This window comes from Anabas testudineus, chromosome 9, assembly GCF_900324465.2.
Source record: "Anabas testudineus chromosome 9, fAnaTes1.2, whole genome shotgun sequence".
NCBI classification, from domain to species: Eukaryota; Metazoa; Chordata; class Actinopteri; order Anabantiformes; family Anabantidae; genus Anabas; species Anabas testudineus.
In genome coordinates, this window is record NC_046618.1 from 12,264,767 (window position 1) to 12,279,671 (window position 14,905).

General features: G+C 37.5%; 2 protein-coding genes across 3 annotated transcripts in view; one reads left to right on the forward strand and one right to left on the reverse strand.

Annotated features, from left to right (window-relative positions):
* The first annotated feature begins 5,190 nt into the window (after window positions 1-5,190).
* Window positions 5,191-7,304, forward strand: cmklr1 (chemokine-like receptor 1). The gene is made up of 2 exons (XM_026342868.1): window positions 5,191-5,306; window positions 5,443-7,304. Exon 2 carries the CDS (start codon window positions 5,466-5,468, stop codon window positions 6,492-6,494), a length of 1,029 nt encoding a protein of 342 aa, XP_026198653.1. The 5' UTR covers window positions 5,191-5,306; window positions 5,443-5,465; the 3' UTR covers window positions 6,495-7,304.
* wscd2 (WSC domain containing 2) overlaps window positions 6,727-14,905 on the reverse strand; it is a 34,491-nt gene continuing 26,312 nt past the window's right edge. For both annotated transcript variants that reach the window (XM_026342866.1, XM_026342867.1), the window contains 3 exons: window positions 13,834-13,998; window positions 13,535-13,735; window positions 6,727-10,363 (listed from right to left, as the gene is read on the reverse strand). In XM_026342866.1, the coding sequence (XP_026198651.1) occupies window positions 10,011-10,363; window positions 13,535-13,735; window positions 13,834-13,998 (719 nt within the window). In that variant the 3' untranslated portion in view covers window positions 6,727-10,010. The remainder of the gene's footprint in view (window positions 10,364-13,534; window positions 13,736-13,833; window positions 13,999-14,905) is intronic.

A 14,905-nucleotide genomic window follows, 5' to 3' on the forward strand; every position in this document is an offset into this window, starting at 1 on the left:
AGCAACTGTAGGCATGATAACATACCAATAAAATTGTGAAAAACATATTATACCCGCTAAATATCAGCATTATGATGCAAACCTTAACATTTCACTAAGGTACAAATGAACCTCCAATATTGGTAAATTTGAACATGTAACCATCTAACTGTAGAAACATCTAATATCTAAAATGCTAATAATACATCTTTTCAATTCAATTCAATTCAAATGTATTTATATCGCACCAAATCATAACAAAGGTCGTCTCAAGGCACTTTAGAGTGTAAGGTAAAGTATAATTGTATAGAAAGTTGCATAGAAAACCCAACAATCCTATTAGGCAACAGTGGAGAGGAAAAACTCAAAGGACACTTAGAGGAAGAAACCTCCAGCAGAACCAGGTTCATGGTGAGCGGCCATTTGCCTTGACCGGTTGGGGTGAGTGAAAAGAGGAGAAAAGAACAGCAGGCAACAAAAAACAACAACAAGCAGCAAAAACAACTGGATTCTGGAGATATACAGCTCGAGGCCAAGGATACCTGCAGAAAAGTACAGAGAGGAGGAAGCACAACTACAGGAGAGAGAAGAAACATAGTTAAGGACATGCAATGTCAATAATCTTTTCCCCTCATTTATCTCCTGTTTCACATTTGCAAGTCTTGGACGTCAAAGGTCTGGTGTCAGAGCTTTATTATTCCAGCTCACAGTTGTAAACTCTTTAAACAGATTGGCCTCAACCCAGTTTCTCTAAATCTTTCAGATGAATAATAAACATACTAGCATTTAAGAGTTGTGTTACCAAGAGTCGCTTTTGGACCGATTACTATTATCTAGCTGGTACACAATCTGAAACCAGAATCAACTACAGTTATGACACTTTGATTACAAGCAGGAATCCCCTGATCATGAGCCAGGGTCATGTTGAGGATTAGAGTAGTAGTAGTAGACTTTTTCAGTGCCACAGGATCTGTCTGGATGGTTAAAAGCAGCACAGATGGTCCCATAAATCCAAGGATTCAGGGTCATATTGGATTTTCAGAGCTACATGAATTATGGTATTTCTGCTCTATCCTATTAGTTTGATTTCTCAATCTAAAAGCTAGTTTTTCTGACTAATACTTCAGTGTAGAATATTTATTTTGGGATGTGATACTCTGCACACAGTACATTGATGTGCAGCATTTCAATAAAGGCAAAACGTTTTTCTTGTACCTATGTATATACATGTATACATATATATATATGCATATACATACATATATATATATATATATATATGTCTTATAAAATGTTTCACTTGTTGTCAGTAACATAAAATAAACTGGTTTTATGTTATATATGCTGCACATTATATGGGTTATATGCTTATCATATGTAGTTATTAAAAGAAATGTGATTAACCTCATACACAGTGTCAAGAAAAAGTATGTGAAGCTTTTGGAATTTCATGGTTTTCTGCATTAATTTGTCATAAAATCTGAACTGATCTTCATCGCTTCATTCAAGCGTGTTAATAAATATAATGTGCATAAATTCATAACACAAAATAAATGTCTTTATGGAGAAAAACCATAAAAACCTCATAGTGATAGTGGAAAAAGTGATAACTGGTTTAGCAATGTTCTTTTTAAGAAGGAGCAGCTTCCTTCGTGGTGCCCTCCCATAGACACCCTGCTTGTTTAATGTTTTACCTACTGTAGACTTATGAACACAGGTATTAGCCAGTTCCAATGATGCCTTTAAATCTTTCGCTGTCACTCGGGGTTGCTCATTTACTTCATTAGTATTTGTTTAGCTCTTGGGGTCATTTTGACTGGTCGCCCACTTCTTGTTAGAGTAGTCACAGATCCAAAGTGTCTCCATTTGTAGATTGTTGTCTAACTGTAGACTGGTGAGTTTCTAAAGTCTACGAAGTCACTTTGTAACCCTTTCCAGCTTTATGTAAATCAACAATTCTTAATCATAGATCCTCTGAAAGCTCCTTTTGGTGAGGCGTGGCTCACGTAAGCGTTGTCTTATCTTGTGCAATGCAAATTCAAATGTTTTTTGTCAGTTGAAGTAGCTCTAGTTCACACCTCCAAGCTAATCTTCTGAACCTATACTAACACCTGACTCCAATTAGCTCTTTTGAGGTATTAAAAATTATTGAAAGGGTTCACATACTTCTTCCACTCGCACTGTGAGATTTTTATGGTTGTTCTAAATAAAGACCTGATCAGAACAGTTATTATTTTAGGCACATTATATTTATTAATAGTCTTGACTTAGATGAAGATCAGATCAGATTTTTGTTTTTGGTCTACTACTACTTTATGAGTTTAATTTCGATTTCCAGTGTTTGACAGTACACCTGGGTGCAAGTGAAATAATACGAAGCCAAACTAAAAATTTAAAACATTTATTTTTTCTGTGGATTGTTTCACTCTACTAGAGCAAATCTTCCTTTGCTGCTCCTTCAAACATTGCAATGACGTGAAATCATTTCCTTAGGTTAATACCGCTGTTTTGTTCTACAGATCATTTCAACACATGATTACCCTCTATTTCTGATACTTTGATTCATAGGCTTGACCCATTTTATTCAATGCTGTGGAGGTGGATTTTAGGTAAGCAGATTTATGCTGCTGACTGTTGCTGGACTTTAATCTATATAATGGGTTTCAAGCAGAAGACACAAATGTTACAATAATGCGCAGGTTACTTTAAAGTACAATATAAAAGGCACACCAGCAGACAAAAGTGGAGCCTGACACCCTGCAGCGGAGGACCCTCACTTAAACTGCAGGGAGGAGAAAGAGAGAGACTGGCCCTGATTGTGGAAAGAGGTGTTCAGTGGCTTCTTGCAGGCTTAAAAAATAGAGTGGCTGATTGTATCCAGAAGTATTTCTTACAGGAGAGTTTCACAAATGAGGACACACCAATGTATTATACTTCTATATGCTCTGACTGTCAAAGCAAAGCTTGTTGGTTTATTGCATATATTTCCCCTACAGATGAATATTACAGTTTGTGAACTATACTTTGATTGGTAAAGCTAAATAAATGGATTACTGTAGTATTACTATGTTCAGAGTGATGGCTGTGGAGAGCACCCACCTGGGTCATGTGCATTTCCTGTTACAGAGCAGTTATTGCTCAGTGAACTATCTCTGGAAAGCATTAGCTGAAAGCCTGGAAACAGACTGAATGTTACAGAAAGCATCACTTAAAAGAAAATGTTTGAAAAAAAAAGCATGCAAAACATGCATATAATTCACAAAACAAGAGAGAAGTTACAGTGAATCAGAAATCAAATTTGTGTGTGTCTGTGTGTGTGTGTATACAGTTGTTACTGTATCGTATGTGATGTTAAGTACTTGCTCTATTCTACAACATTTGCTATAAAATGTTTAAAAGATTCATTATTCAAAGGTTCGAAGTTGGGAAATTAGCCGAAGGCTTTAACAGGATTTGAAGTTTGGATTTTTCTCCAGTGTGGATTTTCCCAACGTACAAATTTATTAGTACATTCACAAACCCCACACGAATGCTCACTTCATGTATCCCACTTTGTGGGGGTATCAGTGCACTTTATGCTTTGTTTGTCCTCAGTTTTGTTTTTAGACACATAGAGTATAGAAGAAAGTGCAGCACAGTTTGAGTTTCAACAATGCCCCGTCAGGATTATTGAAAGTGTATGAACTGATTTGTTGAAGGACATCCTCCATAGTTTTACCGTTCCACTCTGCTGAACTGAGGGTTTCACTGATGTCATACATTCAGTTTACACAGGACAAAAAAAAACACTCTTGCAGTGTGTTTGTTGTAATGCAGAATAGATGAGAGACAGCTGTGAATTTAATGTCAGTATGGATCTACTGAACCTTGACTTTCATAATGAATCAAATAAACAACATATGTAGTGCTGCAATTGCAGTTTTAATTATGAATCCTATTGAAAACACATTATTTGAGCAAGCACCAAACATGTTCTGGATATAATCCGTGAAACCTACATTTCCTAGAGGAAGTTTATACCTGATTATTGTGTGTGTGTGTGTGCCTTTATTAGGAAATCTAATCTGCAGGGCAGCGGCAGGTTTGTGTGTCCTCCCTGGTGAAAGTGATTTCATTGAAACGCATCTAAATAGGTCAGGTAGGCAAGCTAAAATATTTCCTAATTTATTGGTGCGCTGCATGTGGTTTGAGAGTTACCTGCATACATTTATCTCTCAGACATGTTGTGTAATTGCTTGTTAATTATTATAATCAAGATAAAATTAAGACACTCAAAAGAAAAACAATTATCTTTTCTGTGGGATTCCTGAGTGTTGAACAGAGCTGCAGTTAGAGTGAATTTACCTGTTAATGTGCGTTTTGAATGTGCTCAATCTATTGTATACTTACAGCACACAAAAGGAAAACAATAGCATAATGTGGAAACTCAAACTCATACAATTGTGATTAAATGTTCATAGAAACCATGTAACAAAGGTGTTAAGAGTAGATTAACTCTGCTGTCATAGCTGCGTCCCTCTGAGATATTCTCATCCACTCTGTATTGTAAGTGGCCTCCTGGTTAGGAGGCTAAATGCTATCAATCTGTGCATAATGATCAAAATGGAGTCTAATTAACTGCAAATACTGAGTTAATGTGCCAGATTAATAACAACCTCTGATGTGACTTTATCATAAATACCTTTTATCATCAACAAAATTATAAAAATAGACATTTCAATGAACTCTTCACATTCTGGTTGTTCTGTTTAGGATTAACACCGTCCTCCTTACTCACATGAAAACTTTTTCAAATCTTACCTAAATTGGGCAACATCTGTGTTTCTTCTTCCTGCCCCCTGTTCTTGTTTCTGCTTCCTTGTTGTCAGAGAAATCACAGAAAATTGTAATTTTAATTGGCTTTATCTGTGATTGTGATTGTCTCCATGAAGCGGAACGACCAGAGAGCAGATTTAGTCAGAGCTGTTCTCTGACCTGTGTTTACAACAGCTGTTGCTTCTTGTTCGTGTTGGTAAAAACATCTGTGTAAAAAAGCTGGGGTTGAAAATTCTAATGAAAATTAGTTTATTGTCTAATTCGGGCCAGTCTGCTCTAAGTGATTTGTTAAATGGGAAACATTAACATTGGCTAAAGTTATTTATAATACAAATAACGTGCAAGACCTCAAAATGCAGTACTGAAAGTCTTGGGGATGAAGTGTTGAGACAGCACTCGGTCAGATGATCGTGGGCTGTGCTACTAACACATCTAAAGGAAACAGTTTGACTTTGTGCACACTCGGCTCTTGACACCTACAAGTCAACATCAGTGGAAAGTCTGTTCAGCAGGTATGATACAGTTCAGTGATTATACGCGTGAATATTTATAGTCAAGAATATTTCACTTGAAATGAGATTTGTTACAAAATTAAAAATGATAAAAGATTATACTTAAAACTTACAGAATTATACTTTTTACCCACAGAAATCCTCGCTCCTGAATGCAAAATGGATTATATTGATTATGATGAAAATGTAGATTATAACTACACTGAAGGAAATTTCAGTCCAGTTGAGGAGCCGGTTTTCCAGCACAAACCGACATGTTTTAATCATGTCTTGTGTGTGTCGTTGCTGGTGGTCAGTGTGATCATTTTTCTGCTGGGCTTCTTTGGAAATGGATTGGTCATCTGGATCTCTGGCTTCAAGATGAAGAGGACAGTCAACACCACCTGGTATCTGAGCCTTGCGATCTCTGACTTTGTCTTCTGTGTCTTTCTCCCGTTCAATATTGTCAGCATGGTGATGGAAGACTGGATCTTTGGCACGTTTCTGTGCAAGTTTGTCTCCTTCGTGATGTTTGTCAACATGTTCAGTAGCATCTTCATCCTGGTCATCATCAGTGTCGACCGCTGTGTCTCAGTGATGCTTCCAGTTTGGGCTCAGAACCAGCGCACTGTGAAAAAAGCCACTGTAGTTGTAGTGGTGGCCTGGTTTATTGCCATCGCTCTGAGCATTCCCTCTTTGATCTTTCGAGTAGCTGACAGTCACCTGGGGAAGACGACCTGCTACAATAAATATCTAGAACGCCAAGATCACCAAATAATTGCCCTGAGCCGTTTCCTTGCGGGGTTTGTTGTCCCTTTCGTCATGATCATCATCTGCTACTCTATCATCATGTCCAAACTTTGCACCAACAGCATGACAAAATCCTCCAAACCATTCAAAGTGATGGCTGCACTTGTTGCTGCGTTCTTCATCTGTTGGCTGCCCTACCATGTGTTCATTTTACTCGAGTTAAATGAACAACACCACAGTATTTTGAAAGTTGGACTCCAAATAGGCACTTCAGTGGCATCGGCAAACAGCTTCCTCAACCCAGTGTTGTACGTTTTCATAGGCAGTGACTTCAAGCACAAGTTCAGGAGCTCTGTGCTCTCAAAGATGGAGAACGCGATGGGGGAGGAAGGTCGGACCATCAGCCGATACCTGTCCAGATCCAGCTCCATGGATGGAAGAGCTTCTACACACATTTAGACATAACTTCAGACCTGTTCCTTTCAGTGCACTGAAATATGTGATTCATTAACATATAATATAATTGATGCCTGTGTTTGCAGAATGCACTCATGAATCCTTTTCATGATTCACTGACTTTTCTATTGTTGGCAATGTAAATGTAAATGTAAATATGTAATTAGCTCATGTTGCGTTGCGGAGTAGGTGACATCAGTCAGAGGTTTTCAGAACAGCATTTTTGAAGTTTTGAATTCAGACTTAACCACAGCACAGTTGATTTTTGGTTGTAAAATATGGACTGTAAAATACAAGGAGTATATTATCATTGTATATTAGATTTGATTGTTATGATTTGCTGTCAAGGTATAAAATAATGTGTAATGTGAGAATGAACAATCATGAGACAAGAACTGACTATTGGCATTTCTTGTTGTGCAAAGAAACTTCAACTGACCCTCTACCCAGAAACAGAGGTTTCCTGTTTGCAAATTGTTGTTTTTGTTGCAGTGGGCACGTTGCATTAGGGTTACTCAAGTGGTGTACAGCACCAAAGTTTGTATGTCTGCGGCTGAGTGGCTACATTATTTTTCAGAAATAGAGAACATAAAAGAGCTCTCCAAGTTCTGCATACTAAATTGCATACTAATTGTTGTGTGTATTGTGTAACATGAATATATCTTGGGGAAAACTTGTACCACAATTCTAAAATCACGATCATCAGTTACCCCACACAAACTTGATATTACATAACAGCTGATAAAATGTGCTGTATTGTTGTTATTTCATGGATGAAATAATACTAAATAATAATAAATTGGATTAATGGTTCAATCTTTTCTTTTCCTAAGTTTTGATTTGATGTAATTTATGTATTAAGGCATTCACCTAAATGAAGTAATGATTTGTTTTGTCTGTTTGTTTTTTTAATCATGTTTTCATTTTTTTTTTTTTTTTTTTTTTTTGCATTCAAGAAGCATAAAGCATCAACATTTCATGGTTGGTGTAAATCTGACACCTCTGTGCAATGATAACACCCTTATGACTATATGTGACCTCACTGTGAAAGAGCTTGAAAACAAGATGAAATATTTTCTCATTACACATCTTAAAAAATGTAAAATGGTGCAACATCTCCACGGGCAGAATTGAAAGTTTAAACTCCACATCTTTGTAAAAGCTTTAGCTTTCTTAGAAACAGGAATCAAGAGCATTAGGTGTTTTTTTATGTTGAAACAGTAAAGGACAGAGGAAAGAACCAAGTACAAACACACCAAACACGAGCAGTGAGTGATTAAAGCAGCATTACTTAATATTTTTTTTGTTTGTAATTTATGTCTTAGTATGAAAAGAATCACTCAAACACAAAATCTGACTATGCTTACCTTGTTTTGAGCCAAAGCAAGCAGCTGAGCTAGTAAAAAAAGTAGCACCAATGGCTGACACGATTTGAAACTATAGCTGGTGAACAGGGTGGAGAGTTCTACAGCCAAAGAAAGAGATGTTGGTAGAGACCAAAACAGAGCTTAAATTAGAGTAAACATTGACTTATGCTCATCAGGTCATCATATGACATTGGAAGCAATATAACCTTTCACTTTCCAATTTGAATTTCTAAAGGGGGAAATTTATCGCAGAAGTTAAAATACGTACTGTACTCCTGGTTTCTAGCCAGTTGTTACATGTAGTATATATAAAAACCTTCCCACTATTGAGCTCTGCTACTTTGTATTTAGTACAATTAGCAAGCATGCTATTAAACATTAAAGCTACCTGCTAAAAACAGCATATTATCACTGTCACAGCTTCAAGTATGGCCATATTTGTTTAGTAGTGTGTATATTTTGAGGGTGTCTTACTATAGTCATGCAAACAGCACCATAAACAACTGTATACAGTGGTAACTGTATATTATTAGAGAATCAGAATCTTGATTCTCTAACACTTTTATTCAGCCCCAGTCACTTTGATTCAGCCTGACAGATCCAGATTCAGACATCTTAATGTCAACATTTCATGTGAAAGCATTTGTGAAAACAGAAAACCACATTGACTATTTTAATGTCCTCATTTATTGGGCCTTATCACATTACATTCATTCCTTAGAAAATACATTCAAATGTGACACCTATGTTCAGAAAGTGCCTGCTTGTCGATGAAAACAAGAGCCAATAAAGTTTAAAGCATGTGTTAAAAATAGAAACATATTCTCCAGTTTGCTTGTTGCAATACAAATATTTTTGACATATCAGTACACACACTATAAAAATATATTTATATTATACTGAAAATGGAAGTCAGTTCATGTTTTCTGGCTCAGTCACCAGTGTTTTTTCATGTATTCACATATTTATATATTTAATAATGTTTTTAAGCATATGGCATAGCACATTGAGTACTGTTAAAAGACGTGCTGCTTTTCAAATCTGAGCTGAACTTTTCACTTTATGGGAGATTTTTTTAAGAACTAAATTATCACCAGCTTTACCTGTTTCATAGCTTCTCTCACAACAAAGCAAAAAAAAAAAAAGAAAAGAAAAGAAAAAGAAAATCACATTCAGTATCAGCCTGCAATGTTTCCTAGTACTGAAGGTAATCTCAGATCTACAACATAAGTTTAATGCCTAATTCCTCACTGATCTTTGGGGTAAGAGTTGCACAGGGAGGTGCTTTTTGGATTTCTGCATCAAGCCCAGTATTAAGAAAACATATTCACAACCAAATTATTCAACATGTGCTCTGCAGACCACAGATAAATAAATGCCGTAGAGATAAATTCCCTTCTCTCCTTGAGTCAGTGCCTTCAAGAGGGATTATTCATCTTCTTGAATTCGAGGAGCTGAGAACTGAGCGATTTACCTCTTCTTTATAAAGAAGCATTCCTCTTCAGTAACTTACAAACTTGCAAACACAGTATCACAATCAGGTAGTTAAAGCCTGCATATTGCATTTCCCCTCCAACAAAGGGCTAAATGTTTTACAGTTTTCTGTAAAGTTGATTTAGAAAATAGTACTGTTCTGTTACTGTGACGACAGCAGCAAAATTTGTTTTGTTTCCTTATAGTTTTTTTTTAGTTCTGCGCAAAATAAACACGTACAGCAGCCTCTGTGGTATTGTGTTATATCTTTTAGGTCATGTGTTCTCACTGGCAACAAGTCACACAGCACAGTCATATGACCCTCTCTGTGGTCACAGCTATTGTACCTTCTTTATGTTAAGGCATGTGCACATGCCCACATTGCACATGTGCATAGAGCAAAACAAACCTGCCCTGTTAAAACCCCCTCTTCTGTCAATAGATCACTGCTGAAGCTCAATTTTTCAAACTGAAAAATGATGAATAAAAGATGGAAATCAGAGGGTAAAGATTTCTTGTCGCTACAGCTTCAACCTAAATGAAAAATTACTTCACAGAAAAATTATTGAAAAAAAAACTATTTAAGTCATATAATCCTACAAAATATAGTTCGGAGTCTGTTGACAGAACAGCCCTATAACAGGAGGTAAAAAAAAGGGAAACAAAGGGATCACATATATCATCTTGGCATATATTCCTCTGGAACTCCAGAAAGGTTTCTCTTCTTCAAGGCAGTGTCTACTGTTCTAATCAGTTCATTGATGCTCGCCCTCATTTCAGAAGTATAAGGGTCGTATTCAAGCTTTCGTAGCCCTGATCGCTTAAAGTTTCCGTCCTTCTGGCCTTCGACGCAGAGAAGACGATCCTCAGAAACCTTCAAACCCAAAAACTGGACCATCCCTTTGAGATGGGAGAACAGGTCTCTCTTCAGGTCCTCAAAGTGGACCACGTGGACATTCTTCCCATAATTCAACCAGTCCAATGTGTGCGACGCCCACCAAGGGGCATAGTTCTTCACAAACTCTGGCCACTCTGCAGGACAAATGAGAGCGCAACATCATTTAACAAAGACATCCAGGCCAACCACTTAGATAAAGGTTCAATTATAAAGTCTACAGTGAATTAGTGGAGCCAGAGACTTTTAAGATTTACACCTGAAAATGGTCGAATCAGCTAAACTTAGAAACTTATCATTCATTATTATTTCTTTTTTGCTGTTTACTTTGCATTAAATGTTTAATATTAGTTAGCAAGTCATGTCTGAAATGAACAACATGATAGCTTATGTATGAAGTATAGAATATAGTACACAAACATCTAAATACAGACGAAATAATAGGAAAGTAAACTGGAACAGGAAAGAATTGTGCTGCTGTTAAAGGAGGTGCAGGAAAATAATATTAAAACAATTTAGTACGACAGTGAAGACATACAGAAAGAGACTGAAGTACCAGCTTTATTATTGTTGTCTGCTCCTCTCGTAAAAGTTGTGTACCATCCTAACAAAATGCATTTGAAGGTAAGAGCTTATGGATTAAAGCCACAGTTGTAAAGCAAAATGTTTTTAAGTTGTAAGAAAGAGTGTTTTTTTAAGTAGGGGTAAGAGAGGTTGACTTTTACTTATCTAAAATATCAGTTTTCGTAGTCTGATAGCTGCACACTCTGATCTTTAATTAAAATGTGTCAGGGTGTCAACACCTTGAACTTTTAGGCTCTTCCTGACACTTTGGCAGGAGAAGGGTGTCACCTGATCCTGTGCAAAGATGCAAAATGACTAAGTCGATGAGGAGGCTGTAGGAAGAAGAAATGAAAGTCCTTACAGCCAAGGAGTGACGTCCTTTAACTTGGAAGGTCTGGTGCAATCAACGGCAGGTTACTTTAGATCACTCTTGACATATTTGGGCAGTTAAATGAAAATCCTTGGTTGTCAGTCGAACTGTGGAGGGTATGTAGTAAAAATCCTTTGCTTGCAACTTCTACTCTCTGATAATCTACTAGACCATAAAAGCAGCAGCTGGCAGAATATGTGCTGCATTTAAGTGCATGTGTAATATTTGTAGGGGTTGCCGTTAAAGTTTAAAACCTGCTGAATTAGCAGAGCTGTCTTAAAAACCAATAAGAGAGAAAACCTTACTGCGAGGTGAGCTGATTTCTATATAGGTACTGCATCTAAAAACATAACCAGCTGTAGAGAAACGCTTAAAAACTTCCTTCCTATGAGGCTTTCAAAAGAAGTGGAGATATTTAGGGTCTTGTTAGCAGAGGTCTGACTGCAGAAACCTAAATTAAGCAGATTATGTAACTCCTTATTCTTAACTAAACCTGTCAGATAAGTAAGTAAAGTGACATGTCCTCTGAAATAAGTTAGACTTGCCCCTGAGTTGACTTAATGGGGCCACACTGGAAGTCATCAGTGTCTGTAACATCAACTGAGCTCCACAGTCACCCTCTGCTGAGGTGAGTGCATCAAATCAAACATGTGGGCCCCCTGAACACAATGGCATGCTGACTCTCAAAACTGGAGCCTCTCTCTGTATTGAAAGTGGCAGCTGTCAGAAAGCCTTTCTCTGTACTGATGTCATCGCGTTATTTCCCCACCAACACAAGGAATAAACATTCATTGTAAATGGCAGGCTGAATGTGCTGATGTTTTCACAAAGAGAGACAACTGCTGGGTCGGCAACTATCCAGCTTCTGGAAAAATCGATTAAAACCTCACAGTAAGTCAGAGAGACGATACACGGATAAGACAAAACCAGTTGCCATGGTTACAGAGACACACTTCAGTGGGTGGACGTCGTGAGAAAAGCAAAAAATGCATGAAATATAAAAATATCTTAGCAAAGAGTGTAAAATGTGTCCCTGATTTTACAGACGTAGACACCAGAAATAAAGCTTTCAGTTCTTTAACCATGTCATAGACTGTGACTTTTTAAATATCCTCTTTTAATGTTGTTAAGTTGACGCAAGACAAATTTAACATTGTGCTGATACATCAGTAAATAGTGGCACAATGGAAGATGACACTGTACAAGCTAAGATGTGAAAAATAATAATAGAAATGGAATCATTAAAATCTTCACAGATGTAATGTTTATGTGAGCAGCACTTTCTTAATATAGTCTGTTAATATCAAGTCATATTAATCCTTTACTTCATGAGAATAATTTTTATATGCAGGACATCCACTGTAATATAAATGGTCTATGCAGAAAGCCAGCAAATCCTCTGTTCCCATGTCCCCAACAAGTTCACTATCAGAATAATAATACTGAGCAGCTATATTAGCAACAGCGACTGTGTTTCACTTCGGTATTTCTATGAATTTCCATCATTAATGTATGTTTATATTTTTCTCTTTACAATATAAAACCCAGTGGATATTTCCTACTTTAATTTTAGCACTGAGGAACAAGCGGCTGTTTTTGGCTGGTGACACAACTCATGATGTGGTTGGTTGGTTAATTGTTTCATTTCTTATTTCTCGAAACACCATCAAGTTTAAAACCTAACATTGTGACTGATCTCATGGAAATGGTTTTGTAAAGTCCCCAAGCTGAGACCTTTAATCTCAGCCAGGCTGGTTCATAAGGTCAAAACCACTGAATGAGCCCTGGCTTTATGTTTATGTTTCTGTATCATGCGGCATTACTGCAGATCATTTCTCAGTTCTTGGACTAAGACATTTATGTAGTGGGATTTATGCAAGAATCCTGTTTGTGGACTTCAGCGCTCTCAGTCCAAGTTCTACACGGAAACAACTGAGTCTGTTCTCTGCACATCTATCACTGTCTGACGTGGCTCCGCCACCACACACCAAGGGCAGAGGCTACACCGGACTGCAGAAAAACTCATTAGTCCTAACCTGCCTACTATGCAGGACCTGTGCAATACCAGAGTCAGGTCACAGGGAGAGAAACCCACCGCTGAGCCCTCTCACCGTGGACACAGCCTGTTCCAACTCCTCCTCAGGTAAACCGTGAATCAGTCATGAATCATCATTATTTAAACCCATGAATAACATTTTGATGCTAATACAGCTGCTGTGCTATGAAGTAATTTAATCTAATTGCTATATTATTACTATATTATAGTATAAAGCAGCTTGTTTCATATTTGGTTTCTTAATTCTGAAGGATGTTTTGTGACAGATACTGTAAAATATAACATGAATAGTCTGAACCAGAGATTTCAGTGACTCACCTTTTCCTCTCCAGTGGGCCTGGGAGGCAAATCCAATATGGCCACCATATTTTCTGTTAAACTCTGCCATAAGGGCTTTGTAGGGGTTTCGAATCATGAGGATGCTCAAGTCAAAGGCTTCGATCTCCTTCCTGCCACTCTCATGTGTCTTAATGCAGATCGTCCTCCCACTCCGCCAGTGGTCCCTCTCCCCTTTAAATCCTGTGAAACATTGATATGCCACAGTGGACATACTTCATAAACTGGAGTAGTCATCTGTAAACACATGTCAATCATGTCAGATGAACGCTGAAGCTAACCTTTATTGTAAAGGGAGCCATCAAAGTAGTAACTGCCGGTGTAGAAGCCAGTGGCGAGCTCTATGAGGTGGCGAGCCCAGGTGTTGCCGGCTCCAGGGAAACTGGCGAGGGCCACAAGCTGCTTACCACGGGTTGGGAGGAAGTGTCGGTCCATGCAGCGGTTATCTGACGAAGCACAACATATTGATTTGTTGTATGTATAGAATTACTGAGGAGTCTGCAGTGATAAACATGGACAAGAGATGTGACATTGCTTCCCACTGCTGGGTGAAAGACTGTGAACTATGACTCAGTTAAATATTTGTCACGGTCGAGCTTCAAATAGATACTGACATTTAGTCACTTCCTCCTCATTAACATAGTTTTGTAATATAAGGCAGATGAAGAAAAAAGTTATGTTGAAACACTGGACATAATGAAGCAAAGAATACAGGACACATTCTGCTGGTTTTCTGTGTTGTGCATGCTTGACTTATTCCTCTTTCTCACAAGTCATTTAATAATTTCCTGACGTCAGTATGGTGTAAGTGGTAAGTGTACTTGTCCAGAATGTTTGTATGGGGTTATATATCAACATGTATCACTTCCCTCTGCAGCTTTTTTCCTCTTCATGACACTAAACTTCTGGGGGTTTTTTTATTGCTGATCCAAGCTACATCTTGGCTCATCAACTTCCTACAACAACAAGTACTGAACTACAAGACTGACTAATACTGAATGAGAAAGTGAAAAAATATATAATTCTGCACAAACTTCATCCACACTTCTGCAATACTAGAATTTCCCCTCTGCGATGACTTAAGTATCTAATCTAATCTAATGTAATGAGAAATACAGGGTAAACGTTCTTAATGTTGTAATTGACTATCATAGTTGAAAAGTGCTGTTTCTACAGAAGCTCATTATTTTTAAAGGGATGCCCTGTGTTCACGTGACACGTTGTGTTTAATTTAACAGTTTGAAAGGCTAATTGATTAGTAGAAAACCATTTTTGCAATTATGTTAGCACAAATGAAAACATGTATGTTTAATGGAAAACAACAAAATTACTGTGTGACGTCAAACCTTTGAA